At 39.5% G+C, this 14320-nt stretch overlaps 2 protein-coding genes across 2 annotated transcripts; both read right to left on the bottom strand.

The window, feature by feature from the left end:
• Positions 1-2600: 2600 nt before the first annotated feature.
• On the bottom strand, positions 2601-5058 carry LOC131891058 (uncharacterized). The gene is made up of 4 exons (XM_059240553.1): positions 3596-5058; positions 3295-3507; positions 3118-3189; positions 2601-3053 (listed from the first exon to the last, which is right to left on the bottom strand). The coding sequence occupies exons 1-4, from the start codon at positions 4950-4952 to the stop codon at positions 2647-2649; spliced, it is 2049 nt and encodes a 682-aa protein (XP_059096536.1). The 5' UTR covers positions 4953-5058; the 3' UTR covers positions 2601-2646.
• Positions 5059-6116: 1058 nt separating this feature from the next.
• LOC131891068 (uncharacterized) lies at positions 6117-10515 on the bottom strand. The gene is made up of 4 exons (XM_059240567.1): positions 10337-10515; positions 9644-10089; positions 7081-7304; positions 6117-6502 (listed from the first exon to the last, which is right to left on the bottom strand). The coding sequence occupies exons 2-4, from the start codon at positions 9662-9664 to the stop codon at positions 6301-6303; spliced, it is 447 nt and encodes a 148-aa protein (XP_059096550.1). The 5' UTR covers positions 9665-10089; positions 10337-10515; the 3' UTR covers positions 6117-6300.
• Between the last annotated feature and the right edge of the window lie 3805 nt (positions 10516-14320).

The following is a 14320-nucleotide window of genomic DNA, read 5'->3' as shown; positions in this document are numbered from 1 at the left end:
CATAAATTAAGAAGACTTGGGTATCTTTCACGAACTCTTTATTCTAGAAGGTGAAAAATGTAACTGTATTTCTTTTACTCATCATTGGGGCTCGTTTCTTCATAATGATCTTCTCACGAGGATTCCTCACTCTCGCCCTCTTTTCCGACGAGTTTCCACCACAGCATGAAATATGTTTTTTCTTTAAAAATTGTTCAAACGCAAAGGTATAAAAGTCCTGCTTAAAAGCCAAAAAAGACGCGTAACAAGAGAGCATGAAATTAGTTATGTGAAGTTTTGAACTCACGACCATAGGTTTCAAGATGCATCATTATTTCAAATTATTTCAAAAAGGCAATGGTGGCCAAAAAGGCGACAGCCAGCAAGCGAGCCAAACGCCCAGCGGGCATGAAAGGTCTGTACAAGCAAGTGGATCCGAGAATGAAGAAAGATAACCAGAAAAAGCGCGGGAACGCCACAAATAAGAAAATCCAGAAGCGTCGACTCAAGGGGCGCCAAGCTAACCCTAACGCCAAGAAGTGATGTTTCCATAATTGATTAGATTCGCTAATGATGAATAAACATGTGTTGATGTACTTGGGGGAAAAAAATCTTAGTAATGAACAGTCCTCGAAATTGTCTTCTAACTTGGACCCACAAATTAAAACCTTAAACCATTCATATTTTAAGATCAAATTCCGTTACTGTGTACTTTATCTCAACTATTTTTTTGGGTGAAGAGACCTGGGCTAAAAGTGTTTATATATTTACTCTTTTCGATTGTAAAGAATTGGGATTCTAGTTGCATTTTCCTACAGTACCGTATATGGAAAGCAGGAAAAATATGATAAAGGGAGAGCTACGGTATCGGGACAAACCAAGAAGATTGGGACTATACAATAGCACTATAGGTATACTTTGTATCTTCAACAGTAGTAATGAGCTTGTTCCTCAACTAGCCTTTAGGGCCAATCGTAAAAAATGAAAAGAATTCCACTTTTGAGTGCTCCAAGAAATACAGGCTAGTCAAAACAATGAAGTACCTATGTACGGTCTTCTGCAGCAGGTTCCTTCAATGTTACCTTTGGAACTAGACCGTTAAGTCTCTCATGATTTTACCGTGTATAAAGGAGAAAGGAGGGAAATTATAGACAATCGTCTTTGCCCCTCGTAATAGTATCAAAATATAGGCATTTGTTGTGAATTTTAGCCACCCAAAAACCTCTGCTGTTTCAGACGTCAGAGAGGCATTTATGGGGGCGTGAAAGCTTCGTTTCCTACGACAGTTTAACTATATTGATCATATCAATATTTGCCATGTAGATGAACTAACCCTGAAAAACCTTAAGAGGGTGGCAAGCAATTGCTTGTTGGGCGTTTGGACATTATCCATCACCTTTTGACAACCATGGCTTAGGAATTTATTCGGGAAAGTTCAAGCTAACAAGTCTCTTCAGTTTGGATCATTTGCAGCGAGACTTTGACGCCCGAAAGTAGAGGAACATTTTCTCCGACCTGATCTTTAAAGGAGATAGATTTTAACCAGATCCATACTAACATGTTCCGGATTGTGCAAGTTTTGTTTTTCATCATGCCCTGTTCTTGGAGGATTTCTAGTAACGGAATTGTCAAGAACTCGTGGATTGCCAGGCTCTTTCAATGGGGGGTGCTCTTGTGCAGCATTATTATTCCTTTTGTGCGTTTCAATTTCGTTGGAACAATTCTGGCGGCGATTGCTTTTACTCCGTTAGAAAAGGTCCTAATCTTGTTTTCAAGCTTTTTCAATCCATTGTTCATATTACTATATGTTTGGTGTTTTGGTCGAATGGAACATTCATTTCAGAATGTCATCTTTATTTTGGAAAGAAAGGTCCCTTTTCGGGAAATCCTCGGTGATCGCCATCGAATTTTCTGTTTGAAGGTGATTGGAATCACTTATGGGAGCATCATTGGCGGATCTTTGGGTTTTAGCTTTGTTTGGACTGGCTTTTGGCAACAGGGTTGGAATGATGTCCTTGTATCGATTCTGTTTTTGATTCTTTATCTCACCATGTTTGGTGCCCCGTCCTTCACATTGATATCTCTCCTTTTTAACATTATTGGGAAAGGGATTCGTGATGAGATCTTACTCTGCAGCCGAAACATGAACAAGCATCAAGAGGACTGGATTTGCCAATTGCTCAAAACAATTGGAAAACTGAATAATACATTTGGTTTGATGATTCTGCTCCATATGGTTTTGTCATTTTTAACTAGTATGATAACTCTTTTCTTGGCCATCACTATCTTTTTAAGCGGCTACCACATAATGTCATTGTCATTGTGTGGCTTAACTGGATGTGGATGTGTTTTATTTCTTTTGTTTGTGGTTGAAACATGCCACACTGGAAATGAAATCGAAACCAGTTTGGAAAAGGTCAAAGAGGCTGCAGAAAATTATATGCGGGATAACTACGATACTCTATCCCAGGATGATTTCAGCAAATTTGAATTTTTACTCACGAAGCTCTCGGAAAAGACTCTATTTACTGGGAATGGATATTTTCCTTTGAATCACGGATCACTTCTAGCCATCATCGAAGGCCTACTAACCTATCTCATCGTCCTCGTCAATTTCCGCATTTCCAATTTAAAATAAAGTTGTTGTATTTGTTTTGAAAATTGGATCTAAGATCTTGCACAATAACCAAAATTGCACGGAATATCCGAAGGAATTTTCAGTAGATAGACATAGAAGGTTGTCCCGGTTTGTGCATCCTCGCATGTTCGGATATTACTATTGACATGGAACTGGCAAGGACCAGTTTCCCATTGGAAGCAGAATCGTCTGGACACCGTTCCTTCGTGCTTTTTGGGATGTTCTCCATCCACCCAAGCCGCCATTTGCGGACCGCAAATACGATTCTCGACTAAGGAACCCGGGGCTGAAGTGGGTAAAAATGTCCCGGCGGGTTCCTGGAAACGATACCAGCCCTCTTGAAGTTTGGGTCGCTCCAAATCACACTTATACGATCCTATGTACCTCGGAACGATCTTCCTCCAAGCCTGGTCCAGAATGTTATAATTGTTACATACTGCGGGACAAAAATATGTGTATGTAAGGCTAAGAATTAGCGTTTGGTGTGCTTAATTTCTTACCTGAGGTGTTTAGGGGTGTTGATCCAGAACCACCGATTATAGATGCTCCCTTAACGCTTCCCGTGTTACTTCCTAGACAAAAAAAAACGCAATTGTGGCCCATGGCTTATTTAGACCTTGTGATTGTTTATCCTTGCTTTAACTATACAGTAAGTATACACTCTTTAATCCACATACCTCCGGTTGTTGTGGTTGCCGCTGCAATGCCAATCAATCCCAGTCCCAAGAGAAGACACCCAATGATTGTGGCCACTGCCGCAATCATAGCATTCCTTCGTTTATCTTGTCTCCGAACCTCTTTCGGTTTTTCTTCCATCAAATTGAATTTTTCTACCGGAGTTTCGCGATTGAGCCGCGTAAAACTTTGCTTCAAACGGCTGCCAACACTTTCTGAATTCAAATAATGGAATATTAGTCAAGAGAGCTGTAAGCAAAAATAGGTTTGGATTCCAATGGGGTGGATTTCGAGTTAGAGTACCTGTGAATTTGAGTGGTTGACTTGCGTAGTTTCTCATGGATTTGCTCACTCTGCTTGACCTGCCTGCACCGCCACCCTTGGGAAACACTAACCAGGCCTCGGGGGCCGAATTTCGTCTCTGTTGCAGAGGTATGGACTGAAATCCATAGCCCGAATTTCCCGAGGAAAGTCCATCCGAATAAGGTATGGGGGCAAATTGGGATTGAAGGGAGTGTCGTTGGTGCCTGGGATGTCCCCTTGGGTATTGAAACTGACCACTCGGTTCCATTTGAGGGTTCGGATCAAATTGAGGTTGATTAAAGCCTGGATTCATTAGATGTGGCGGATAAACCTCTTCTTGGTAAGCGCCATTAGAATAACCTTGATTGCCAGGAAACTGAGCCCGTTGCCGCAATCCATAGGGATCATTAGTGTATCCTTGGACCCGATTGGGCCATGGGGCTTCCGTGGGGATATCTACCAAAGCTGGATTGGGTGGATTAGGCACATTGTTGATACCTGGGTTTCCATGATTGAGGAGAACTTGGGCCGGTTGTTGGTGAACTTGGGCCAAATGTCGAGGCTGTATTTGATTTCCAGCTGCATTGATACTGTCAATGAAATCGATTGAATGTCGAGTCGGATCATCCCCGTCTTCCATCAGGCTTCCAAATCCAGAGCTATGTTCAGCGCTTCTGGGTCGACCGTGGAACTTGGCCTTGCTCTCTGGTCGATCTCTGTATCCAGAAGGTTCAAAAAATCCCTCGTCTTTGCGATACCTTCTCACCACGGGAGAATTTTCATTTCTTGTCACCGATGGAGATCGACTTTTATGTCGACTTTTGTCCCGACGCTCCTTCGAACGATGTCTCCTTCGATGACGGCGTTGGCGATCCTCTGATTTGGAACGCTTTTTGGATTTCCTTTCATATCGTGAGGAGGAATTGCTGTTTTGCTCGCGAGAGCGACTTCGTTTGGGACTGGCACTTCTGTGTCGACTCTGTGATCTGTCCGAGTTCCTTCCTTGCCGTTCAAGATGGTCCTTCTCGTTTTCCTCCTCCTCCTCCTGCTCCTCTTCCTCTTCCTCGAAGATGTCTTTGATCTTGTTTTGCAAGGACACTCGATCCTCCTCGGATTTCTGGGAAACGGAAAGAAACGGGGGTTTCTTCTCGCTCATTAGGGCCCAAGTGGAGTTCTTCTTGTACTTGTCCTTGTCCTTATCCTTGAACAAGGCATTGGCATTGCTTTCTCCGAGTTCAAGACCTTCAATTTTGCTGTTCTTCTTGTGGACAAAACGATTTTTGGACTTATCCTTGTCCGGCACACCCGCTGGGATCCAAGGGAGTAATGACGGAGTACTCGATTTCTTGTGGTTCATTGTCCCGACAATAACTAATCAGAATAGTATCACAACTTTTGTTGATGAGCCTCTCCTTTACCGTCCTCAAAGACAATATTATTCATGGCCTTATTTGGCTCAGTTGGCGCTGATTGGTTCAAACCTCATTGATTTTTAAAGTGAAAGCCCATTGGATTTGGTGAGCCATAAGTACGAGTTGTAGAAAGATAGGTATTGTGCGTAGTTAGGTAGACCTAGACATTGAGTTTTGGGGAGGGCCTTTTTGTGCAATAACCCACTCTTTTGGGACGTCAATTAGAAAGCCACAAGTGAGTGAGTAATAATTTAAATACACACACGCACTCGCATTGAAGAAAGCAGTGTGTCAACCGTGTGCGGCGCTCCATTTCTAGTGTGTTCCAAATGGACACAAGACTTTGATCTTATCGTATCGTTGAGGACCATAACAGCGTATGATGTTCTCATTTTCAATTCTATTTAGATAATTGGCAAAATTCCAAATCATGCCTGGTTTATCCAAAGGTACCCCTTATTGACATAAAAAATTACCTTGCGCGTAAATGTTGCCATTGGACAATTGTTTCGAAAATGAGAAACAAGGCCTGGCAAATATGGTGCCAAGTATTAGTGGACTCGATAACCGAAAGTTGGTACGGTTAATCTTGAGTACTAACGCCCACTCAAGTATCCATAAGTGTCTTGTGGAACCAGTCTTAATCATGCAGAGTTTCTTTGCACCGAACGTTTTGATGGCTTTGAAGTCGTTGGTAATGTAACAAAATGATAAGAAAATGCATGGCTTCAAACAAGGTGTTTTATGCGGAGTTTTAACGCTTTATTTACTTTCTACCTTCAGACTTACGACAGGAAAAAGGCGCTTAAATATCTTTCTTCTTAATGTTTCAGTAGTCTGTGCTCACCAATACGTCGAACCCGAACTAAACTTGGAGTTGGATTAGAGCGTCAAAATCGAAATGTTTCCATTTCAAAAGATCTTATTTATTAGATCAAGTGGCAAAACACACATTTTCTTGACATTGTTTATCTTCAATTAGTTTAGACCTGGTTCATCAGAGTAAAAAGAATAGCCCAACTAAAGTTGGTTGTTGGCAATTCAGGATTCATAGATAAACTTGAATAAGAGGTTGAGCGATTTTTTTTCTTCAAGTAAAATAGGTAGAATACATTTTGATCTTTTATTGAAACTTGAAAGATAGTTAGTAAATAGTATATTTTAAAGTTTGACCTCTTTTCCAGATAAGATAAGCCAATAAATATGGCATCATTCAATACATGTGTTAGTTGGACGAAGGAAATGGCGGGAAAAGTATCACACTGAGCAGCAGAACGTTACTTTCAAAGATGACTACTTGAAATATTTAAAGATTTTTTGGAATCGGCTCTCAATATTGCCAAGAGCATCGTTTTTGTCAGGGTTCGCACTATATTGAGCTAGTGGTTCTGAGTCCTTCTGCTTTGGAATAGGTTCCGTGAATGCAGTTCCTGCGGCCTTTGGCAAAACCGGCGAGTTCACGTGCTTCTTGGGCCTTCGGTTGAGCAATAAAGTCCTAGAAGAAAACAAGTATACGTTAATTTATGACTAATGTTAATCGAGAAATGAAGCCAATTGTCCGTCGACCGATATTTCGGGGAATGAAATCAAAGCATGCGAAAGTGAAGGCGTTGCTAACTCAACATGTTCTTGTCGAATACGATTCTGATATGTATTGTCTACCTAAATGTCATGGGAAGCGCCCAAACAAAGAGACGATGGAGACGACGAGAAAAAGTAAATGGTAAAGACACACCCAATGTTGGATGAATTGTTTTCGTGCCAAAGGGATAAATACGAAAGGTTGGTAGAGTAATCTTGAAATACAGTCTTGGCCACGCATCATCTGGATGGATCTGACATTTCACTTTGAGTATTCTCGATTCCTAGACTCATCTATCCACCGTCATGTGTTTGACTCTCGTCAGTTTTCCTCCATTACTGCACACGTGGTAATGGCTGTTACTCCGCATTGTAAGCGGTAGTTTTCTCATTATGGCTGGCAACAAATTCCAAGGACTTGGCCAAGGACAACCAGGAGCAGTCATTTGGCAAATCTCCAGTTTTCATTAAATCATGATAGACCAATAATACCTGTTTTTGTGTTGGTTGTAAACCGATCCGTATGTGGTCCAATCGTCAAAAATATTGAAATAGTCGTAACCAAAGATGGCGTTCGGATTGGGAGCTGGAAACGTGTTACCAGTGTTGCCAAATTCTTCTTTCGGTCCGTATCCTCCATAAGGCGCACACAGAGCGTCTTCAAAAAAGAGGAACGTCAGGAATGGAAGAGTTAGTCCCATAATCCAATGGTTGCACTGTAAGAAAAGACGCCAGTCATGATTTGCATAAGGAAATGCCCGATACAACCACTCTACTACAAAGAGACCTCTTGCAATTGCATTGCTCTTTTTTCACGAGTGTTCTTGTTGTCTTACATAAAAGCTCGCGCTATTTCGGATTTGCTACGCATTCATGAAATGGCAGTATATGTTTGTTCTCTGTCGTGCTGTTTTTATGGTAGTTACGAATCCTATTCTAAATGCAATGAAAGTTGTCGTTGTCATTGATTGGGTTACGTTTGCTCAATGTCATTTTTCCTCGGAGATTGATACGCTTAAGGCTAAGAAAGATCATATTTCACATTGTTTGCAGATACCGTGCTTCGAACTTGAATAAGTAGTCTTTCGTGCACTCTTCATTCAATTTTAGGTCGATCCAAAAGTGGTATCTACTTGATGTTCTGGAGTTACTTGAATGCACCCTAAAATATATGATGTTCAGTATTTTCTGGAGAATAACACTCGTCTTGACCTAATATATTTTCGTTAAACATTAAGCTGGACCAAGGAGTTGTCCTTGGTTAGATGTATGTAGAATGTGTCCAGAAATTGAGTTCCTCTCTTGAATTTGAACATCTTCAACATCAGCTCTTTTGCAACAGATTCAATTTAACAGCTTTGAACAAACTAATGACAAGTAGCCGCCTTACATATCGCCCTAGATCAGCCATTGGTCTTTATGATTGCGATTCTATTTACACCAGAATACTTCGTTATTTTGGACCTTCGGTTTTAGACCTTGATGTTACATATTCCAATATAAAGATTTTAATTTTTTTAATAGATTTAGATTATATAGCCTTATCATGCTAACAGATCTCAAGCAGATTTTAAACTCGTAACCTTAACTAAAAAACGTGGTCTAAAGATCATATCTTCCAAGACAGAACTGATATTATACCATCATTAGGTAAAGTGGAGCTCTCAAACTTAAAAAAGTGACTCGATTGAGCCATCAGAAGACGCATTGACTTTAAATAATTTTATTCTTTGCTATTTCTGAGAGGCAGATGAAGAATATCAGTCGAATGTGCAATCAATCATGTTTGCTTTCTTTTCAAAATAGTTTTTCAGGTTGTATGTGATGCAGTTCGAACACAATCACTGTTCTCCTCCCAAATCCTCCTTAAAGTGGTCCTTATCGTTTTCTCTTTCGAATGAGAGTCGAAATTGTGCAAGAACCAGGATAAAACTTTTGTCACAGCTCATGATGAGTAATGTACAAAGCGTGCACCTCTGGTAGACTTTATTGACATAACATTGATTTGTCTCACTTTTCGGAGCTGAAACAACATTCATGGAATCGCACTTCAAAAGCAATAAGTTCGAACCAACTTCACAAAAAGCTTCTTCCTTTAAATCCTTCACAGATTAATTCCTCCTCACGTTTCAAGTTTGAAAGGATTGGGAGCGTATGTTGTTAGTAGTATGCCCAGATGAAAAGGGTTATGATCCAATCCATCCATCCATCCATCTTTGCTCGTCCCTGATATGGATGATGGAGTAAGGCGCACACCAAACGGCTTTGCGCAATATTTTCCAACAAAGTGCAACCACAGTGTACAATACGCAATGTTTTGCTGGTTGGTAGCGTTAATCATTATGGCCAGGGCAAAATCCAGAGAGGAGTACAATACACCACCATGAAATTGTACGACTTGAACAATTTCTGATGTTCACACCAAAGCATTTGCTCGTTTGAACAATTCGATACTAGTGCAGTGGTCAATAGCCTTTCAAAACAATTCAAGAGGAGCAGCCGGAAACATCAAATGAACCACTAGAATGGCAACAGCCATTAAAATCGTCCACATCTTTATCTACGTAGACTGTTTCGGTAATGCATCTCAATAGGAAATGGTATTTACAGAATCCTCCCCCTCTCTCCCTTTCAATGGAAAAACGAATCAGTACACTTTTTTCATAAAATTGGTCGTACTTTTCGTAAACCAAAATACGAACAGCTTCAAATACAAATCAAAGGAATCAATTGAGGATTGACTGAAATTTGGATTCTAGTTGAGACAATAACTCAGAAATTGCCACTAATAGCGCATTTCATTGTCCGGTAGTTTTTCGCTCTCCCTGGTTTTGTTCACTTGAAACATTGTCACCTTTTCGAGCGATTAAGCATTTTTTCACCGCTTCAAAACATACGTCGCATTCTTACTAAGAAATCTGTCATCTGTGGAGGACAGCCCAATTGCATCAATTGCAATCATTCCATCTTTCAAATATTCACCCCAGAAGTCACAACACGGAACCCGCATTCACATGAAAAGTCTAATCAATAACAGCACAATTCCAAATCTTACCAATTGCAAATAAATGTTCATTTTTGACGACTGGCACTGATCTTGATTTATGGTTCAAGTTTATCGCTGAATGTACAAGTGTGTTAGGATGATAACCAATAGTGGATCACTCCGATGCCTCCTCAAGCATCCTCCGTCTTGCGACAACTGATAACAGAAATTGGAAAGGCCACCAAGCAAGCAAGAGAAGGAGTGGACTACAACCAACGCCTCCCCATCCATCCAATCCAATCCATTTCACGGTGTGGTCCGTTTAGATGCTTGCCCGATCATCTCGCGGCTTCCTGGCTTCTTTAATCATCCAGCGTACTATCCATCATCCATGCTCCATGCTCGTATGTACCCATCCATCGTCGTAACAATTGTGCGAGGTTCCAGGGGCTTGCAAAAATGTGCATGTGCAATCAAGTCTAATCGTGGTTCCAGCAACAGTATCTCTAATATTGCTGAAAGAAGGGAGGGGTGCTCTTATTCTGAGTAGATAGAGTAATTAAGTCAGTCAGGTGTCTAACCACGAGATGGTGTCCTGAGTTGGTCTGATCATTTTATCTATTTCAGACAGACTCTCAATCGCAATTGGAACAAAGAATTTTTTGTATGAACAACATCTTGCTAAGAACAACATACGGTTTGTACATAGAAGGCTAATGTGGACACAGGGCGAGATCTAGAATGGACATTCGTAATTCTCACCGTAGAAATATTCCTTTGTCCAGGAATCTATGTAATAGAGGCGATCCGTCTGGCACTTGTAATTCGTGACCGTGAACATTTCACTCTGTTTGGCTAAAATCTTGTAGATATGACCGCAGTTTCTACTTGTCCAATCCACTCGAGTTGCTTTTGACCTATAGTCCCCTTATGTTGCACGAAATATGCTTTACGATCAGCACTTCAGAGGGCGCTTTGTCATTCAGAATCTACCAAAGAAAGAGCCGATCCTTTTTATTGAATTATAATGCATTTGTGTTGCTTTTGGCTAATTCTATCAAAATCTTACGATTAATCAGTGCCCCGGCTCACAAAATGTCCGGAAAAGAAATTGCGTTCAAGGCAAAGCAAGAGCAGCTTATTTAGCAATCTACCGTGCCTCTTCCCGTTTTCTTTGCGCCGTGTGACGTTACAAATGATTATTGTAAGATTATTGTAAGAGCTGTATACGTGTTGCTTCGATAAAGAATTCGTCCGCAAGCATATATGTACACGCAATAGCAAGCACTCCTTTTTAACTTAAACGTTTTTCTGATAATGAGAGATTAAATAAGGACGGTAGAAGGATGTTTATTAACAAAAAGAATATGTCATTGGAATATTTGTCGGACGGGTTCATCAATTTGAAAAAACTACTAGATAGATAACGATGTTTTAATTACTCAGGCTGTTTGAGTTTTGATGAATAACATTCGTAGTTATTTGTCATTGCTTAGCCAAGCCTGGTCGTTACATGTCTGACAACATGTCTTTAAGAAGCAAAGCCACCAAGACAAGCAGTAAAACACCATCATACGAAGAGCTACCTGCAAGAATGACTACAAGTTCAATCTTCCACATTGACTAAATTCCCAGGCAATTTGAAATTATCGATAAAGTAGTTAACTTCTTTTTAGATCACTTTTAAAGCCCTTAAAATTTCTTAGATGATGCTATTTTCTGAAACCACAATGGTCTACCAGACAAAGTGAGGATAATCAGACATGGAGAGAGTTTTCTGCTTTGCATAATGTATTCATAACATCCTCAGGATTATGGAACACTCTATTTCGGAGACTACCGCTCACTTCTAACCCAATCTTAATAAGAAACAATCCAAGTTTATATCATTTAAGTATTGTATTTCCGACTCTGAAGGCCAAAATACTAATGTACACTAAGTGCGTTATCGCCGATTTTGTTAGCCGTGAAATAAGTTCCAATTAATCGAGTGCTCTCTTATTTGATCATATACTCCTTCATGCTTATTCATACTGACTGAACACGGACTCATGTGGCCTTCTTAGCTTAAAAAGACCGCCAGTTAATCATTTTGTTTTGGTACGACTCCCCATTTTGCTAAAAGAGCATCTTAAATCTGGAACTGATTCATAGCGCTATCCTAACGAGTTTAGAACTTTGACAATATACCCTACAAGAATTGTTGTCAAGTTTAAAACATTCGAAAGCGGAATTTTTGATTGATATCATTCACTCCTAATGGCGGCCGACCAATCAGAACCAAAAAAAAAGAAACAATGGAGGTAATTAGAGATCGGATATCAATTTTTTCTATTTCAGAATTTAAGTGACAAAAGAAAATGATTTGGGCCGTTTTGCCAAAATTTCAATTCATTTGTGAACTGATTTTAGAGGGAAAATCTCGTAACTTTGTTGAAATAAACAGCTAACAGACTAATAGGTCCGTCCTCAAAATACACTTACAATTTCGGCAAAGAATCATCAACATTTGTAAGACATTCAAAGAGATTGTAATTACCCAGTATCCTGCAAGATATGCAGGAAATTTTGATAATCAAAGGGCTCAATTTAATTTTGAAGTATTGCCTATTGACTGATCTAGAGTGTTAAAAGTTATTCAGAGACAAATTCAAGAATATCCTGACTTGAATATTTGGAGGAATATTTCCCACTACAGAAATGTGAGTTAGCTGTCACCTCCAAAAATGTTGTTCAATTTTGAGATGGATTTGAACTTATAAATAGGTCAAACCAGTGGCCAAGCATGCCAAGGGGGAATATGTGACCTCATATCGTGGGTTCAAGCCTGCAGAGTGGTCTTTTCGTTTTCGTGAATTGATGTCATAGAACAGCAGAATCCGCATTTGTAAGATCTTGCAACCAAACCTAACACGTTTGAGAGCCTTTCAACTGAACCTTGAACAATAGTTGCCCATTTTAACTGAGCCCTGTGAGATTAGGGACGTACCCTTTCACCCGAGTTCCACAGGGATAAGGACCCTTGCAACACATCAATGAGAGGCAGTTAGCTTGGGCAAAGACTTCTTCTTTAGAAATCCTTGGGTAAGGCGTAGAACAGGAAGATTGAATATGGTAGTTGATGAAGCTGGGTCACCTTGTGAAAACAATATCAGCTAACATGACGTTGGTCACGGTTTTGGTCGTGAGGAGTAAAAAAATCAGAATTTGAACTACGTAATGCCTGACTTAACAGGACGGGCGAGGCTAACCTCTGGGACCAAATAAAACGTATGTAAATGTGAATCCAATTCCAATTTATGATTCATACCCTCACCTTCTTGCAATTATGTGCAAGGCTTATTCATTCGTTTATCCAACTGATTGAGTTAAAAGCGTTTGACGTCCATGCCCCGTCGATGTTCCCTAACTTGTCTTCAAACGTGAGACTTCTCATTCTGCTTTAGGATTTTGATACCAAACTTTCTCTCCGGGATGACTTACATCACATTCAAATCAGTAGTCTTTTGGTCCATATCACAACCTTTGTCCACACGCTGAAGGCTCTCAATACATCATAAATACTTCCAATTTATGTAAAGTGCTCAAATAAATATAGTTCTAGAATAAATGAAAAATATATTAGCTTAGAAATAATAATATTCCCCTCCCCCTCTCCCCTGTACGGAGATCTTGATTTGGGACGGCCTTCTGGGAGCAAGCAATTCAAACCAAAATACCATCGTCAATTTTTCGCTCAATTTTCTGTTCGTGGTTCGTAATCTAAGAACGTATCTTCCTGCCCAATTAAGATCCTATCTCCAAAACATCATGTTTATAGGTTGTCATTGAGATTTTTTCCATGAGGGAAATGTGCATTGATTATGAAAGCCCCATTTAGATGAATGTGTCTTACGACGAGAGATCGACTTTGATTTCCAGATGATATACTCAAACAGGACGAAATGTGCCCTACTTTAGCACTGTCAACTTGAACTTTCCAGTACTTAAGAAATTATATCACATTAATAAAACGAGAAACCGTCCAAAGGCGTAGATCTATTATGGTCTTAGCCTACCCGGTCACGGTGGTTAGATTTTCTAGTTAAGTGTTTGCTCAAATGCCAAGACATCTAGATATGTTATTCCATGTCTTTTTCAATAAAATGACAAGAAATAACATTTTTCCATTTTCTTTAAGATTTCTTTAAAAGCTAAAAAAACTTACAAAACATGTAAAATAACCTTTCATTTCAGTTTAGTGTCAAAAGCTACACTATTCTCTCAGGTTCCTGAAGTATTTGATCTATACATGAGACAGCTTAATTTTCAAATTTCTCACTTTTTGCAATAATTTATTGTCAATGTTCAAGATCAAGCTTGATTAAAGTTGCGTTTGAGAAGTATGGCATCACAATTGTGAAACATTGACATTAAGTAAGTTTTAAGTTATATTGCATGCAATATTCAAATTTTTATACCAGTCTCAAAAAAGTGAAATATTTTCATTTATATTTTAGGCATAGAATAATAATACTATATTTTTTGGCAATTTCTTTAAGATATAACCGGAGCAATTTGTAGTCAAATTGGATGCAAATGCTATCTTTGAAAGCGAGAAATCTTATCATTTGCTCTTTATAGGTTTTAAGTGGAAAGATATGCTAATCTGAGCTAAAATACTAGATGTTATTATACAAAAGTTGTTCCTTTTGTTTCATAATGACGAAAATCGTTATTCGAAGTTTTGGCATTTGCAAAAAAACT

This window comes from Tigriopus californicus, chromosome 11, assembly GCF_007210705.1.
Source record: "Tigriopus californicus strain San Diego chromosome 11, Tcal_SD_v2.1, whole genome shotgun sequence".
In the NCBI taxonomy this organism is placed as follows: Eukaryota; Metazoa; Arthropoda; class Copepoda; order Harpacticoida; family Harpacticidae; genus Tigriopus; species Tigriopus californicus.
This window is presented reverse-complemented; position numbering and strand designations above follow the sequence as displayed.